This window comes from Ascaphus truei, chromosome 11 (assembly GCF_040206685.1).
Source record: "Ascaphus truei isolate aAscTru1 chromosome 11, aAscTru1.hap1, whole genome shotgun sequence".
NCBI lineage: Eukaryota > Metazoa > Chordata > Amphibia > Anura > Ascaphidae > Ascaphus > Ascaphus truei.
This window is the reverse complement of record NC_134493.1, coordinates 46847465-46865182: the sequence shown is the minus strand read 5'-3', so window position 1 is coordinate 46865182 and position 17718 is coordinate 46847465. Positions and strand designations below refer to the sequence as shown.

The 17718-nt window shown below is 47.7% G+C and overlaps 1 protein-coding gene across 1 annotated transcript; it reads right to left on the bottom strand.

Moving 5' to 3' along the window:
• Window positions 1–1583: 1583 nt before the first annotated feature.
• On the bottom strand, window positions 1584–10965 carry RPS15A (ribosomal protein S15a). Its single transcript, XM_075566072.1, has 5 exons — window positions 10840–10965; window positions 8293–8430; window positions 7161–7240; window positions 5095–5180; window positions 1584–1712 (listed from the first exon to the last, which is right to left on the bottom strand). Exons 2-5 carry the CDS (start codon window positions 8423–8425, stop codon window positions 1619–1621), a joined length of 393 nt encoding a protein of 130 aa, XP_075422187.1. The 5' UTR covers window positions 8426–8430; window positions 10840–10965; the 3' UTR covers window positions 1584–1618.
• Window positions 10966–17718: the final 6753 nt, after the last annotated feature.

The window sequence follows — 17718 nt, the reverse complement described above, 5'->3', positions numbered from 1 at the left end:
AACGATCTAAGTATTAGTCTGCCCTCTTGTGTCCAAGTTATATATAATCACAAGATGTGAAGCGGTGGAGACGCACATCTCCGAGGCATGGAAATGACATCATGCCTACACTATGACAAAAGGATGAGCATTATTCCAGTTACAGAAATGTCTAAAATATTAGTCATGTCATTCATAAACCAATAATATTGCAATGTATGGTTAACCTAAAGTTGGCTGTTGGGGGTGACGCCCGGCACCTTCACATCAAGGCAGATGGAAAGGATGTCTGATGTTACATTACACCCATCGGAACCAAATGTAATACGATCTTTCTGGAAATGAAAGCCTCGTGTGATAATGTGTTAAGTAGACGGTTGTACCCTTCCATGTCCTTCCTCTGACAGGACAGTTATAACCTCATGTGGCTTTCTAAAAGTAAAGGCAATGTACAAGTTGTATTTGTTTTCTTCGTGGGGAACTTAGAAGTCTTATTTGTAAGAGTGGTGGAATGTTTAACTTACTGCAGTTACACTAGGAAGTTTTATTTTGCAAGGTTATAGCCGCACTAATCACTTTTGGTTCATTTTCATTTTAGTGGTCTTTTACCCTTTCCAAAGCAGTTTAGTTTTAAAATCCGATACTCCATTTACAATAGCTCACCGAGGCAATCCAAACAGATCTCTTGCAATTTAACAGGATTGGAGCACGGGGGCACCAGAACTGAACCCCATTCATTTCGGTTCCAGGGACCCCCACACATAGCTCTTTAGAATGTGCCAGTAGCTGCTACGGCTCATGTAATGGCCACCTTCCCAAGCTCCCCTGCACCAATAGGAAGCTGTGACATCCAGTGCACCTTCCCATTAGCCCATGTGACACAGGATCTTTAAGGAAGGGATATCCTGGCATCTCATTCAGAAGCAAGCATCTCTGGAAGCAGTGGGTCCCAGAACTGAAATGAACAGAATTCAGCTGCAGAAAAACCCCACTTCAATGGAAATATATACAGTATTTTAAACTTTGAGTTGGACATGCGCAGGGAGAAAGATGCCAACGGGCATTGACGCAGCAACCCTTCACACGCAGGACTCCAGGTCACTGTATATGTTGTTGATTTATTTTTAGACTTGAACTAGGGGGTCTCTGGAACTGAACTACATTAACTTCAGTTCAGGGATGCTGACTTTTGCAAATAGCCGCTCCAACAAGATTAGGTTAGCCCAATCCAAAGGCCACTTTAAATGTTCTGCCACTTACAGGCCAATAGGAAGCCGTGACATCATCCCTTACAGCTTAGTATAGGCCCACGATATGAGGAACCTTCAAACATGGATAGCGGCAGCACCTACAGAGGCAAGTATCTAGAAAACAGGGGGTGCTTGAGCTGAAATTAATGGGGTTCAGCACTGGAATCAATCGTGTAACTAAAAAACAAATAGCAACACTGAGTGCTGCCCCTTAAACCACACATTGAGCAGGGTCCTTTTGATCTCTGCCTTCAGAGGGGGGAGGAAAAAAATAAAATAAAGTACAGAACCTGAAACAATTTGTAATAAATCCATGATTGATGTGCAGATAAACCCAAGCATATGAAACACAGGTTTGTGATAACAGTTTATTTGCCTGCTTTACATTGTTAGAAAAAGAATCCCAGGATTTTGCCTCCCGTGTGTTTTCGCCTGGCTTCCTCGTGGTCCATGATGCCAGCTGAAGTGGTCAGCACAATGTACCTGAAAGAAACCAACAATACTCCATGAAATGCATTATATTAAAATAAATTCAATAAAACCTCTTCAATAACAGAATTAATCTACATTACTTTAAGAGCCACCAGACCATCATGTAATTAGGTGAATACAAGCACCCTTTCATGTACAGGATACACCTTGCAGCACACAAAGTCTACATATTTTATATTTCTATGTTTACACAAGACTAAAAGCCACAGCCAATAATTACAGCTGCACAGCCTCTAACCTTCATTTGACAAACTACTAATATTGTCTTTTAAGGGTGAACCCAACTTAAAAAGTACTTGACAGTTTGAACTGGGGACTATTTTAACTACTTGCATCCAAGAAGAAACCTATAACAACTGGAAGTATTTAGATATTCTATATCATTGGGAGAACTATTATCTATGCGCATCTTAAAGAAGCAACGCCTACTGTTCCAACCACTCACAGGAGGAAGCGAGCTCAGCATCATTTTCAGCTATTCTATATTGCTTCACATGCAATAGTATGGAGGCACAACTTCTTGGCTCCAATTAAAGATTGCATCGTCAATTTAAGAGTAATCACAGCTTGCACAGAAAAAAAAATACCATTACATTCACACTGAACCCACAATAATGTAAGCGTTTGCACACAAACTTTTCACAGCTGAAGACCAAGACAATACATAAGGCTGCAAATCAGATAAATACCAAGTTAACTGTTTGCATAGAATTCATATCCCTTGATTTAATCTAATGCTCTGCCAAATAGTTCCACTAAAAACATTGCATTGATTTGATATCTGAGAGCAAAAAGTGGTTTCATATTTATTAAATTTAAAATTATTCAACATTAACAAGGGAGAAATCAATTGCAATAGTACAGCAGGAGGAAGCCACAACCTCTATATTAACCAACTAGTTAACGGAGTAAGAAGTGCATTGGTGGTGTCACGAGAGGTATTTTAATCCATCTGGTGCTTCAGGGGTTAATGAGCTACAATTGGTAAAAAAAAAAAAAAAAAAAACAATATGTTTGGGTTTGTAACAGGTCAGGACTTTCTCCAGGTTTGTGCTGGTTTTCAAAGAGAACTTCGTGTGGGGGCCTATCCTGTATGGCCCACTAAAAGTACCATAAGGGTGGTAGAGAGCGGATAGTCTCGACGAGGGCAGTTTTCCTAGAGATGGGAAGAAAATACGTCTCTCCTGACAACTTTATAAACAGGCTCCTTTTAGGACTACCTTCAAAAAAGCATTCTCTGGGGGGTTCTGCAAGGTTCAGGGGATGTGGCTAAAAGTATTCAAGCCAAGAGTGACTATTAAAAGTGAGAATATCATGTGATGTCATCTCTGCATAAATTACAAATCTGTAATCATGGCACAGAGCGGCATGTTCTGACATCACACACACCGCATGGTTAAGAGGTAATAAGATATCCATTTGGCACTCAAATTTAGGATTAAGACTGTTGTGATTAATCTAGTTACCGTGATGAGCGCCTGAATCTGTTAATGTAGCCTACGTGTGCAAGTTACAGAAAGAAAGTTACGAGTGCGGTTATAGTGAGACAGGATTCAAAAGTCGTTTCTAAAGGTTTTTTTTTTCTCCTCCGTCATAAAACTGTCGATCTCACAGCCGATTTTCAACAGGGTGGGCTTATGTGGTAAACGTATTCAACTCTTAGCACGGCTTCGGTTGCCATCGTGAGGCATCGCTGAAAGTGAAAAGTTAGGGCCTTGCGTGATCTCTGGCATTTATTGTAAATGCCTTCGGGGAAGCGCGGGGCCTCTAACAGCCGCCCACCTCAGAAAATATCATGACCCCCCACTTTGCGCACCGCTGAGTTACACCACACTTTGTATATGGAACACAGTTTTGGGCACCACTGAATAAAGATTTATGAAGTACAGAGAAGAGCCACTAGATTAATAAAAGGGATGGAAAATCTGAGGAGGCGCTAGCTAAATTACATTTGTTTACATTAGAAAAGCAGCATGTAAGAGACAATGTTATCACTTTATACAAATATTCGGGGACAATACAAGAATATTTGAAAATAACTTCATCCCAGGGGCAGTACAAAGGACACGGGGTCACCCCTTAAGGTAAGAGGAAAGGAGATTTCACCAGCAACAAAGGAAAGGGTTCTTTACAGCAGGGGTGTGCCAACTTCTGGTGCTGTGTGCGCCCTCCCACCCTTAAGTGGGCCTACTTCATTTGACGCCACAGTCATGGCAACAGGGATCAAATGACACCGAGGCGGCATGTGACGTCACCCCGTGGCATGTGTCACTTTACGTTGGGCATCTTTACAAAGATCAGGGATATACCAAATAATTAAACATGGGACGTAATCCAGGGAGTAATCTAAAAGAAATATACCGTACTGGCCTGAATAAAGTGCTATGTTTTTTCCTAAAAATGTCCTTCTGAAAACGGTACTCTGATTATATGCGCAGCCCACCTTCAAAACTTTACGGTTGTATTATGTGCGAGGCCGTACTATAGTCGGGACAAACGGTACCCCGCCCTCTATGAGATTAGATGATTTCACGGAGGTGTGTTTGCCTTCCTATGGATCATTATACTGTAAATACTTTATCCTATATTTGTATCTGATGTCCAAGTTCAACCTATGCTAAATTTAGACATTTTTTTCAACCTCGTCTACTATGTAATTAATACATATTTTGATACGGAGCGCAACATAATCTATTGCAGACACGTAGATTATAATCTTTGGGAAATTGACTTTTGCCCCTGTGTTTTGTCTGAAGCGCATATTGCCATTATGTGTTCGAATATTAGGCCACATGTATTGTAAAGCGCCATGTACCTGAGCGGCACTATATAAAGATATACATACATGTTAAAATCTTTAGGATAGATATATCTAGATTCCTGTTTTTGGTATAACAGTCACTGAGTAACCCTGTTTTGCAATGCACACAGTACTCCTTGGAGGACAAAACTCAATGATTTTGCCCCTTTGGAGAAAAAAAAAACACAACCTTAGAGGAAATTCTGGAGAAAGGATCCAGATGGTACAAACATTAAAAGCAATACTTTTGTCACAGTACTGCTTGTACTTCAGTGGATTCTCTTGTTTTATAATGCACAACCCCTTTAAGTAAAAGAAAGGTCGAGGGGTGAGAGGGCCAAAGCTCAGCACGCGCGATACTACGACTGCTCCATCATGGATGATAGAACTACTCCATAAAGACTGACAACATTAAGAAAAGTCTCCTGGGGGATTCATGGGTGCCCAGGGTCTAACCCCAGAGCCCAATACCACTTCTCAATCAATGCTCATTAGTCAAAAATAGTATATATAAAAAACTCAGCATAGTCAGGGAGAACTAGCAGAGACAACTAATCATTCTCAAGTACCTACCCAAACTGACGTGATGGCAGGAGGTTGTTCTGCCACTTCTCCAGGTCCTTCAATTGAACATCAAATCTGGGGCTGATGACACCACACTGCAACACAAAGATTAGTTACATACAGCACGGGGGGGGGGGGGTAACAAAATGCTAGTTACATTATAAATGTCAGGTTTTTTTTTAGTACAGAACAGATTGATTTTAAAAAAAAAACCATCTAGGATATTGCTTGGTCTGCAGCTTTAAGTCAGGCTTAGAGGGGAAGTTAAGACATTTTAGCACCCAATAATCAATACTATAACTAGGACTGGATGATGTACTTGGGTAGGGAGACCAGCAGTTTAATATCAGTACACCTAGAACTCTGCTTCTAACAGTAACTTTATACTATTTTTCCCTGCTAAGGCATCAAAGAATTACAAAATTGTAGAGATACAATAGGATACAATAGTTTAAAAGTTTTAAAAACAGACCGCTGAAGTGTAGAGCTATGTAAGCAAAGGTCTCCCTTCACTAAGACTTAAACAGCTGCATGCTGAGAATGGCAGACACTTGTGCACAGGCTTGTCTAGTCATTCCTCAGGTGACATACACAACTAGTCATAACAGTATGTGTTGTGCTAAATGATGCACATATCTCCTCAATTCTACAGCTCAATTCTACAGAACACAATACAAAACATTAATACCATGGCATATACTGTATAGCAAACATTAATACCATGGCATATATCCCATACATTAATACCATGGCATATATAGCATAAATCTCACTTGGAAAATATAGGGGAATGCACCAATATTGTTCATTAACATATTAACAAAGCTCTTCCTAACTGAGTTTAATGAGTGAGCCTGGGCACACCAGTTCTGCCGCAGGCACCACAATTAGATTGTAAGCTCAGTGGGACAGACTCGTGCCTGAATTTATGTATGCGATTTAAGAGAAAAACAATATGTAAAGTTGTTAAAAGCAGCAATCCTGTCAAACGTCCATATTTATTATATCATACAATTTAACCAGGTGGCTTGAGGTAAACGGCACCATTTTTAGCTCTGGAGACACCCCGCTTACTGAGATACCGACCAGATTAGCTACCAGTGTTACTTCCTAGACATTTAAATGTTTGTCCAGTAGGAAGGCCCGATGACATTGTGGTTTGATACCGGCCTCTTGCAACATTTTGCAGCCATTTTGCCTTAAAGTGCAGGAAAACATTGGCAATTAAACTAGTAATTATCTTGGGAACCCGGGGAGGGGGTCCTCTGGAGCTATAAATAACACGACTCTGGTCAGGAGGACCCCTTCGTTTAAATTCTGTATGAAAATAAAAGAACCAATAGTTAACAAAAATGGCAAATGCTACAGAAGTGCTAACACCCTGAAAATATGGACACAGGCTCACTTGGGCCCCGTTTATTCTAGCTGGAATGTAAGCATTTCCAAATAACGTGACTAAACTTTACGCAAACTTTAATCCCAGTATAGAATTGTGAAATCTGTGAATGTCCAATCATTTAAAGCAATATCCTATGTGTTTAATAAATCAGATCTGCACTGAGAAAATACACGAAGCATTTAAAAAATAAATATGCATTTTTAATGTATTCTAACGCGACAGACATTTTTGTTCCTATAGCAACCATATACAAAGTCACATCCCCCACCCCTTCTGAAACAGCATCACTTTTGAGTCCTGCCCTTTCTAGCAGTGGACCAATTTAATCTAGTGCCTGCCTGGTCACATGATCTTCCCTTCCTCACAGAACTGTGTCTGTCAGTGCAGCAGAAGAGGACCCAGGATGCATTTAGTGGACCCCCAGCCAAACCTTCAGCAATTGATTAGAGAATGGATAGATTAGCTAAATTGCTAATCACTTGTCCGTGTGTAGATTGTATTGATGCACATATTAAAATACTTTTTTTTTTAAGACAGCTTGAACCGCATTTTTAAAAAATGTGCTAAAAAAAAAGTATTCTATGCAGGTAACTTAGCTGGGAATGTGTGAAACCGATAAGATCAGTGTAGGGGGAAACAAACATGCTCCAGTTAAATAGGCCCCTATGACTCTTACCTTGTTAAGTCTGCCTGTGAGATTAACGACAATTTTTCCAGCTCTATGATCATCAATAATCTCAAATTCACCAATGTAACCTGTAATTGAAATGATAGGCATATTAACCAACAGAGATAAACAAGCATCGGAAAATGTGCTACTCCAGAGTCACGACGTATGCAGCCTCCATATAGCAACAGATTGAGAAGTGCCAGAATACAATTAAGCAAGAAAAATCCATTACAGGTCAGCAAAGCCAATACATACATGTGCCACATGCCAATTTTTTTTAGATAATCTATACATTTTAACATTGAGGATTTCACACATGGCACAATATATAAATTGTAGACCATGTGTAAAGTGCAAAATGTGCAGAGTGCTATAAAAACAACTTTATTTCATATAGCGCTTTCCTCCCAATGGAGCTCAAAGCGTTTCACAATTACAGTATTACGCAGCCCATAGGGATTTTACAGACCACCTAAAAATGGAACGTACATCATTAATGGACAAGTGACTACGCAAGAGGGCGCCCTAAGTGCACAACTGCAAGCGTAATGCTTTTGGCAGGCACCCAGAGCGCTGCCCAAGCAAACTTATTTGTTATGACCTCTACTTTGTAGTCTTCAGTGTAATGTAAAACATGACTGCATTAATCACTTGGGCCCTCCAGGATTAGTAGCTATGCCATGGGCTCTGCTTGTTTTCTGGGGGGAAATGCATTCAGCGCGCCATCACCAGAGCAATCAATTCAATGCAGTGATACTGTGATCACATGATCGATGTGCCAAAAGGGCTGTGGCATGCTGCCCCTCTGGCAGTGAAAGGTTTTAAACAACTTAGAATATAGGATCCTTTTTTTCAGATGCAGCTGTACCAGAGGTAGCCAACGCGAGTCCAAGAGCCACCAACAGGTCAGGTTCAGGATATCACTCCTTCAGCAGAGGTGGCCATCTGACCTGTTGATGGCTCGAGGACTGAAGTTGCCCACCACTGATCTAGCCCAGTATGTGCCATGCGTAACTACACTACATAAACATGGTCTCAAACATGATAAGAGGGGATAATGGAAGAAATTTAAAGCCATACAAAATGTTAGGTTCTGGACAATAAAAGCTGCAGCTCACTTATTTTAGCTGGTACTTACCATGCTTCATCATCACTGTAAGGAATCGCACGATCACCTTGGAGCACGGTCTGATAAGAACCTGCCGCTTACCACGTTTCTCTGCATTGTTTATGCTTTTCAGAGCATCCGCAAGAACATTCATGCGCACCATGGTGCCTGTGATGGACATGAAGAGTTAGGTTACTCGATTCCCCATTCGCAGTCAGACCCGAATACTCAATACGACTTAAATTATTTTTTAAGGTACCCAGCCACAGTATGATTGTCACTGAACTTGTCACAGAAAAAAAAAAAAATATTCTACATACTACGGTTCATTCTATAGAGCAGACAGTGGCTAAATAGCAGGTGTTAAAACAATTATAGCAAGGATGTAATTAAGACAAATGAGACATAACAGATGGAGAAATAATTATGATCGAACTAATCAAATACATACAGAACAAAAGTATTTGTATGAATGCTCTGGTCAGTATGGTTTAGCTGATCGTGTATCATGCCTCACTGCCCTGAAACATAATCCCTTCTGTCTGGGTGTCCATCTCAAATATACATAGCATGACAGATTATTTGTACATCCGTTCCTGTTCAAACCACCAGAAAAACAAGACATAGGAGAATAAGGCAAACCGAAAGAGCAAATAAACCCTGCAGCGATTGGCCGCTTTACTACATCTAGGAGAAACTATGGCAAAGGTAATTGTGTATACACAGCATTAGAGACCAGGGAAGTACCACAATTGGGTGCACACCTACTAGAATACAACAAGAAAATGAACCTTTGATCCAGAGTTTACAATTCAAGAACAACCTTCCATAGTAATATCTTAATAGCAAGCACAGAGCGCCGACTCCTAAACAGGAACACCAGCCACATCACACCCAGAAAGTCAATGCCTGCATGTCACCATGTTTAAAGAACACTGCTTTACAGATCATTACTACACGAGGGTATTTAATAAGTACAAACATACAAGGTTAGATTGAAAGCTCTTCAGTGTGGTAGGAGTGACCGACAATAGCCATGAGTGCACGCTATTGGGAAGCTTGAGTTGTGTGGCAAGTTTTAAAGGTTAGAATTAAATGAGGTTAACACCATTTGCAGGGGAAGAGATGGCAGGAGGTGTGGGTGAGATCAGGTGTTTAAGTCTGGCTTCCGGCAGGGGAGATTCCCAGCAGCAGGAAGGAGTAGATAGGGGGTTTGAATAGAGAATTTGTGTGGGTGTTTTTTTATTGAGGGGTAAAGAAGTTGTTTGGAGAGAGGTGTATAAATAATTCTGCAGCGGGAAGTGGGAGAGAACAGAGACATTCACAAAGGAGCGAGGCCACAGTAAACAGAAAAAACAATAGGGAGGGCATAGTGAGGTGCAGATATTGTCTACACAGATACTGGAGGATAGAATTGTACAAATAATAACAGATTAGAGAGTTAAGGTCACAGTTGCAAAGTTGTCCAGATCTTCAAGTCTTCGCCTCCAAAATTAACTCTGCCATACACTGACACACAGCCAAATGGATTCACAGCCTATATGGATGGTCTTAAATACACTAAAACACAGCCACTTGACTAACAATTAAGGGAGGGGTATGCCTAAACACAGACATACCAATTAGATTAAAACAATTCTGTACATGAAACAAGCACACAACAACCCCTGACAAGGCCACAGCACCCCCTGACACTATTACATGAAACAAGCACACAGCACCCCCTAACAAGGCTATAACAACCCCTAACATTATTACACGAAACAAGCACACAGCACCCCGACACTATTACATGAAACAATCACACAGCAACTCCTGACACTATTACATGAAACACGTAGGAGAGTGGATGGGGGGAGCCGCTTTGAAGCAGGACAAAGAGTAGGACCGGGTTATGCATTTTATTTCTAGTCACACAGTCCACTCCTGCCCAGAGGCAGCTGCTTACACTCGAGGTTGCAGCACAACTCCGGGTCACACAGGGGCAAGGGAGGTAAGCCGGGCACGGGCAGCACAGCGTCGGGTAACAAAGGGAACAGGGCCAGGAAGGTAAGCCGGGCACGGGCAGCACAGCGATCAGTCAGGAAAATAAGCAAGGCACGGGCAGCACAGCGTCGGGTAACAAAGGGAACAGGGCCAGGAAGGTAAGCCGGGCACGGGCAGCACAGCGATCAGTCAGGAAAATAAGCAAGGCACGGGCAGCACAGCGTCGGGTAACAAAGGGAACAGGGCCAGGAAGGTAAGCCGGGCACGGGCAGCACAGCGATCAGTCAGGAAGATAAGCCGGGCACGGGCAGCACAGCGCCGGGTCACACAGGAATCAGGGCCAGGGAGGTAAGCCGGGCAGGGGCAGCACAGCGCCGGCCGTGAGGGAGCAGCGGGAGGCCGCCTCAACCCACCTCTCTACTTCAACCGCCAATCTCCCTGCCAAACCCCCGCCAACCCTCACCCAGACCGGGCCGTCCCGAGAGCCCCGGCGCCGCGCTCTCCCGCTGACGTGACAGGGGTGCGCCCCAGCACGGGATGCCCGAGATATTACACGGATTGCGGCCAGGCCCGCGTCGCCCAGCTACTCACCGGTTCAATATGGCGGAAAGAGGGAGGCCGCAGAGTTCGCGGGGCGTTATGGGAACTTTTTTTTCCCGCGAGACGGCGAGGGAGAGGAAGTCTCGCGCTAATTAGGCGCTGGCAAGCGATGGTGGAGCTGCTCGGGCAAGTGGCTCTGCGCTCGATTAGTCCGGACTTTTTATATCCTTCGGGACAGTCACCAGGCACACCACGTGTCAGTGATTGGGATGCGGCTGACACTGAGGGGCAGTCACGTGGTAGTGGGACTGCAATGCCAAAGGGTTAATATGATGATCATTTTAAAGACTATTGGGGGATGGATTACAATTAGATTGTAAGCTCTTTGGAGCAGGGATTAATTTTCCTAAATGTTACTTTAATGTCTGAAGCGCTTCTCCCCATGACATAATGATTGTCCCATTCTTCCTATTATTAGGGTGACCAGATTTTCAAAATGAAAAACCGGGACACATTAAAAAATTATTTATAAAACAAATTACATCACATGACGCACCCTGTTGCCATGACAACGAGACACTGACGTCAGGCGGTGACATGTTGCCATGACAATGTGGAATTACGTGATGCCTCGGCGCCATAATGCGTCCCGTTGTCATGTCAACTTGATGCTGCGTGACGTCACGGAGCGGCTCGTTGTTATGGCAATGAGCATTACGTGATGTCGCGCAGCCATGTAATCGGAATTTGGAGGGGAGGATACAGCCAAAGGCAAGATAAATATATAATAAATAGATCTAAAAAAAATGTTATCTCCACACAGAGCCACTGACCCACACACCCACTGACCCACACAGACACACAGAGCCACTGACCCACAGAGTCACTGACCTACATACAGAGAGCCACTGACCCACACACCCACACACAGAACCACTGACCCACACACACTGAGCCACTGACCCACACACCCACACATACAGAGCCACTGACCCAAACACCCCCACACACAGAGCCACTGACCCACACACACAGAGCCACTGACCCAAACACCCACACACACAGAGCCACTGACCCACACACACAGAGCCACTGACCCACACACCCAAAGAGCCACTGACCTACACACAGAGCCACTGACCCACACACCCACACACCCACACACACAGAGCAACTGACCCACACAGCCACAGACCCACACACCCACTGACCCACACACACAGAGCCACTGACCCACACACACAGAGCCACTGACCCACACACACAGAGAAACTGACCCACACACCCAAACAGAGCCACTGACCCACACACCCAAACAGAGCCACTGACCCACACATCCACAGAGCCACTGACCTACACACCGATCCACTGACCCACAGAGCCACTGACCTACACACCGATCTACTGACCCACAGAGCCACTGACCTACACACCGAGCCACTGACCCACAGAGCCACTGACCTACACACCGAGCTACTGACGCACAGAGCCACTGACCCACACACCGAGCCACTGCCGCACAGAGCCACTGCCGTACAGAGCCACTGCCGCACAGAGCCACTGACGCACAGAGCCACTGACGCACAGAGCCACTGACCCACACACCCACACACAGAGCCACTGACCACACACCCACACACCAACACACAGAGCCACTGACCCACACACCCACACATAGCCACTGACCCACACACACACAGAGCCACTGACACACACACACACACACACACACACACACACACACACACAGAGCCACTGACCCCCACACACACACAGAGCCACTGACCCCCCCACACACAGAGCCACTGACCCCCCCCACACACACACACACACAGAGCCACTGACCCCCACACACACAGAGCCACTGACCCCCACACACACACACACAGAGCCACTGACACACACACACACACACACACACACACACACAGAGCCACTGACCCACACACAGACAGAGCCACTGACCCACACAGAGCCACTGACCCACACAGAGCCACTGACCCACACACACACACACAGAGCCACTGACCCACACAGAGCCACTGACCCACACAGAGCCACTGACCCACACACACACAGAGCCACTGACCCACACACACACACAGAGCAACTGACCCACACACACAGAGCCACTGACCCACACACACAGAGCCATTGACACATACACACAGTCACTGACACACACACACACAGAGCTACTGACCCACACCGAGCCCCTGACACACACACCCACAACGCCACTGACCCACACCCACAGAGCTACTGAGACACAGAGCCACTGACCCATACACACACCCAGAACCACTAACCCACACACTCACATACAGAGCCACTGAACCACACACAGAGCCACTGACCCACAAACCCAGAGCCAGTGGCCCACACACCGCCAGCCACTGACCCAGACCCACAGAGCCACTGACCCACACCCACAGAGCCACTGAACCACACGCACATAGCCAGTGACACGCACAGAGATACTGACACGCACAAAGACGCTGACACAGAGCCACACACACACAGACCCACACATGTATTTATCTCCCCTGTGTCTCACTCACTCTCCTCCCCTCCCGCCTCGCATGTATTTATCTCCCCTGTGTCTCACTCGCTCTCCTCCCCTCCCGCCTCGCATGTATTTATCTCCCCTGTGTCTCACTCGCTCTCCTCCCCTCCCGCCTCGCATGTATTTATCTCCCCTGTGTCTCACTCGCTCTCCTCCCCTCCCGCCTCGCATGTATTTAACTCCCCTCCATCTCACTCGCTCTCCTCCCCTCCCGCCTCGCATGTATTTATCTCCCCTGTGTCTCACTCGCTCTCCTCCCCTCCCGCCTCGCATGTATTTATCTCCCCTGTGTCTCACTCGCTCTCCTCCCCTCCCGCCTCGCATGTATTTATCTCCCCTCCGTCTCACTCGCTCTCCTCCCCTCCCGCCTCGCATGTATTTATCTCCCCTCCGTCTCACTCGCTCTCCTCCCCTCCCGCCTCGCATGTATTTATCTCCCCTCCGTTTCACTCGCTCTCCTCCCCTCCCGCCTCGCATGTATTTATCTCCCCTCCGTCTCACTCGCTCTCCTCCCTTCCCGCCTCGCATGTATTTATCTCCCCTCCGTCTCACTCGCTCTCCTCCCCTCCCGCCTCGCATGTATTTATCTCCCCTGTGTCTCAATCGCTCTCCCCCCTCCCGCCTCGCATGTATTTATCTCCCCTCCGTCTCACTCACTCTCCCCCCTCCCGCCTCTCATGTATTTATCTCCCCTCCGTCTCACTCGCTCTCCTCCCCTCCCGCCTCGCATGTATTTATCTCCCCTCCGTCTCACTCACTCTCCTCCCCTCCCGCCTCGCATGTATTTATCTCCCCTCCGTCTCACTCACTCTCCCCCCTCCCGCCTCGCATGTATTTATCTCCCCTCCGTCTCACTCACTCTCCCCCCCTCCCGCCTCGCATGTATTTATCTCCCCTCCGTCTCACTCACTCTCCCCCCCTCCCGTCTCGCATATATTTATCTCTCCCCTCCGTCTCACTCATTCTCCCCCCCTCCCGCCTCGCATGTATTTATCTCCCCTCCGTCTCACTCACTCTCCCCCCCTCCCGTCTCGCATATATTTATCTCTCCCCTCCGTCTCACTCATTCTCCCCCCCTCCCGCCTCGCATGTATTTATCTCTCCCCTCCGTCTCACTCCCTCTCCCCCCTCCCGCCTCGCATGTATTTATCTCCCCTGTGTCTTACTCCCCCTCTCACTTGCCCCTACCTTACATCAATTACCACACTCTGCTCACACAATCCCCCCACAAAATACATACCAAATACCCCACCCCGCAATACATAATAAAAATACCCGCCCCGCCAATACATATTAAAAAGACCCTTGCCGCCCCAATACATTTTTAAAGACCCCCACCCCCCATACATATTTAAAAAAAATTGGGCCGCACAGGTAAAATCATCATCATCATCATCATCCCCATATACCCACCCCCGCATCTCCCATCTCTCTCTCTCTCCCGCCCAGCATCTCCCATCTCTCTCTCTCCCGCCCGCCCAGCATCTCCCATCTCTCTCTCCCCCCTGCATCTCCCATCTCTCTCTCCCCCCCCTGCATCTCCCATCTCTCTCTCCCCCCCCCTGCATCTCCCATGTGTCCCCCCCCTGCATCTCCCATCTCTCTCCCCCCCTGCATCTCCCATCTCTCTCTCCCCCCCCCTGCATCTCCCATGTGTTCCCCTCCCCTGCATCTCCCATGTGTCCCCCTCCCCTGCATCTCCCATGTGTTCCCCTCCCCTGCATCTCCCATGTGTCCCCCTCCCCTGCATCTCCCATGTGTCCCCCTCCCCTGCATCTCCCATGTGTCCCCCCCCTGCATCTCCCATGTGTCCCCCTCCCCTGCATCTCCCATGTGTCCCCCCCCTGCATCTCCCATGTGTCCCCCTCCCCTGCATCTCCCATGTGTCCCCCTCCCCTGCATCTCCCATGTGTCCCCCTCCCCTGCATCTCCCATGTGTCCCCCCCCTGCATCTCCCATGTGTCCCCCTCCCCTGCATCTCCCATGTGTCCCCCCCCTGCATCTCCCATGTGTCCCCCTCCCCTGCATCTCCCATGTGTCCCCCTCCCCTGCATCTCCAATGTGTCCCCCCCCCTGCATCTCCCATGTGTCCCCCTCCCCTGCATCTCCCATGTGTCCCCCTCCCCTGCATCTCCCATGTGTCCCCCTCCCCTGCATCTCCCATGTGTCCCCCTCCCCTGCATCTCCCATGTGTCCCCCTCCCCTGCATCTCCCATGTGTCCCCCTCCCCTGCATCTCCCATGTGTCCCCCTCCCCGGCATCTCCCATGTGTCCCCCTCCCCTGCATCTCCCATGTGTCCCCCTCCCCTGCATCTCCCATGTGTCCCCCTCCCCTGCATCTCCCATGTGCCCCCTCCCCTGCATCTCCCATGTGCCTCCCTCCCCTGCATCTCCCATGTGCCCCCCTCCCCTGCATCTCCCATGTGTCCCCCTCCCCTGTATCTCCCATGTGCCCCCCTCCCCTGCATCTCCCATGTCCCCCCCCCTGCATCTCCCATGTGTCCCCCCCTGCATCTCCCATGTTTCCCCCCCCGCATCTCCCTTGTGTATCTCCCCCCACCTATCTCCCATGTGTCTTTCCCCCCCCCGTATCTCCCATGTGTCTTCCCCCCCCGTATCTCCCATGTGTCTTTCCCCCCCACCCCCCATCTCCTATGTGTCTCCCATGTCTCTCCCCCCCTGCATCTCCCCCATATGCCTACCTCAGGCGGCTGGGGTTCGGCAGAGGTGGCTGCGGATGCGGGTTGAGGTAGGAGGTGGCAAGCTCTGGCACGCGCTCACTAACAGTAGGCACCGGAGGTGCCGCACTGCTGGCGAGCGGCTGGGGTGCCGGTCCGGAGGGAGGGACAGCCAGGGACCGGGGGGAGTGCCGGGGACGGGGGGGGGGAGGGCCGGAGAGCCGGGGACCGGGGGGGGGGAGAGCCTGGGACCGGGGGGGAGGGCCGGAGAGCCAGGGACCGGGTGGGGGAGTGCCGGGACCGGAAGGAGGACCGAGGGGGAGGGCCGGAGTGCCGGGGACCAGGGGGGGGTGCCGGGGACCAGGGGGGGTGCCGGGACCGAAGGGAGAACTGGTGACCGAGGGCCGGAGTGCTGGGGGGAGGAGTTTTGGGGAGGGAGAGCCGGGGAAGGGCCGAAGGGGCTGGAGTGCCGGGGGGGGGGCATCCTCTTACCTTAAGCCAATCCCCTGCGGCCCGGTATTCAAAGCCCCGCCCCGCATCCTCCATCCAATCCCCTGCTGCCCGGCGGCATTCTAAGTCCCGCCCCCGGCATTCTCCTTCATTCAGTCCCCCCGGCAGCATAAAATACTTACCGCGCCGCATTCTCCTCACCGCCGCTGCCCCGCAATACCGGGACCAGGAACAAAAACCGGGACAAAAACCGGGACGACTTAAAACCGGGACAGGACACAAAAAAACGGGACTGTCCCGGTAAAACCGGTACGAATGGTCACCCTACCTATTATGTCCCATCTTCCCATTATGACAATAATGATTATGTGTTATTTGTATTATTTATTTATATGATTATGTTATGTGTATTACTGCCGTGAAGCACTATGTGCATTAATGACGCTTTATATAACAATATATATATATATCTATATATCTATATCTATATATATATGCAAATATAGCTGTATGCTCATCTGCATGTCTTAGGCAGGTCTGCAACCCCGCCTTTCCCCATTATCACCCAGCATACAGCACTTCCACTGCAGCAAGGGATTCTGGGAAATGACATGCAAATGAGCACACTGTCACTTTTTGCCTCAATAACCATTTTTAACATGGTTCCCTATAGGCTTAAGCTTGCTGCATGGTCACAGCTTTGAGCACAGCCAGGGTTAAGGTGCATACCCAGAAAACCACCCACAGACAGCTGTTTCGACCTTGATGGGTCTCATCAGTGTGGGGTTGATTTTACTGGGAATGCAAGAGAGGCTATGGGATAGGCTAAACCATAATACTGAGTTAAGTTATGGTGAGTTAAAAAAGTGACAAAAACCCTCCACAGGAAAGCAAATATGCAAATATAGCTGTATGCTCATCTGCATGTCTTAGGCAGGTCTGCAACCCCGCCTTTCCCCATTATCACCCAGCATACAGCACTTCCACTGCAGCAAGGGATTCTGGGAAATGACATGCAAATGAGCACACAGTGTCACTTTTTGCCTCAATAACCATTTTTAACATGGTTCCCTATAGGCTATATATGTATATATATATATATGGAGCAGCTGATTTTTAAAGGGAATAATGCCTACTAATTGTATATACAACCCTTAAAGCTGCAGTTCAAGCAATATCCTACATCTGTATTTTTTTAAATAAATCAGTTATGTACTATGAGAAAATACTTGTCGC

Bases quoted from the DNA above. Each gene is read 5' to 3' on its own strand.
- RPS15A (XM_075566072.1), bottom strand. From the start codon at position 8,425: ATGGTGCGCATGAATGTTCTTGCGGATGCTCTGAAAAGCATAAACAAT. The intron at 7,241-8,292 runs GTAAGTACCAGC...TTTCAATTACAG, and splicing joins TACAGTGATGATGAAGCATG to GTTACATTGGTGAATTTGAG. The intron at 5,181-7,160 runs GTAAGAGTCATA...TTTGTGTTGCAG, and splicing joins TCACAGGCAGACTTAACAAG to TGTGGTGTCATCAGCCCCAG.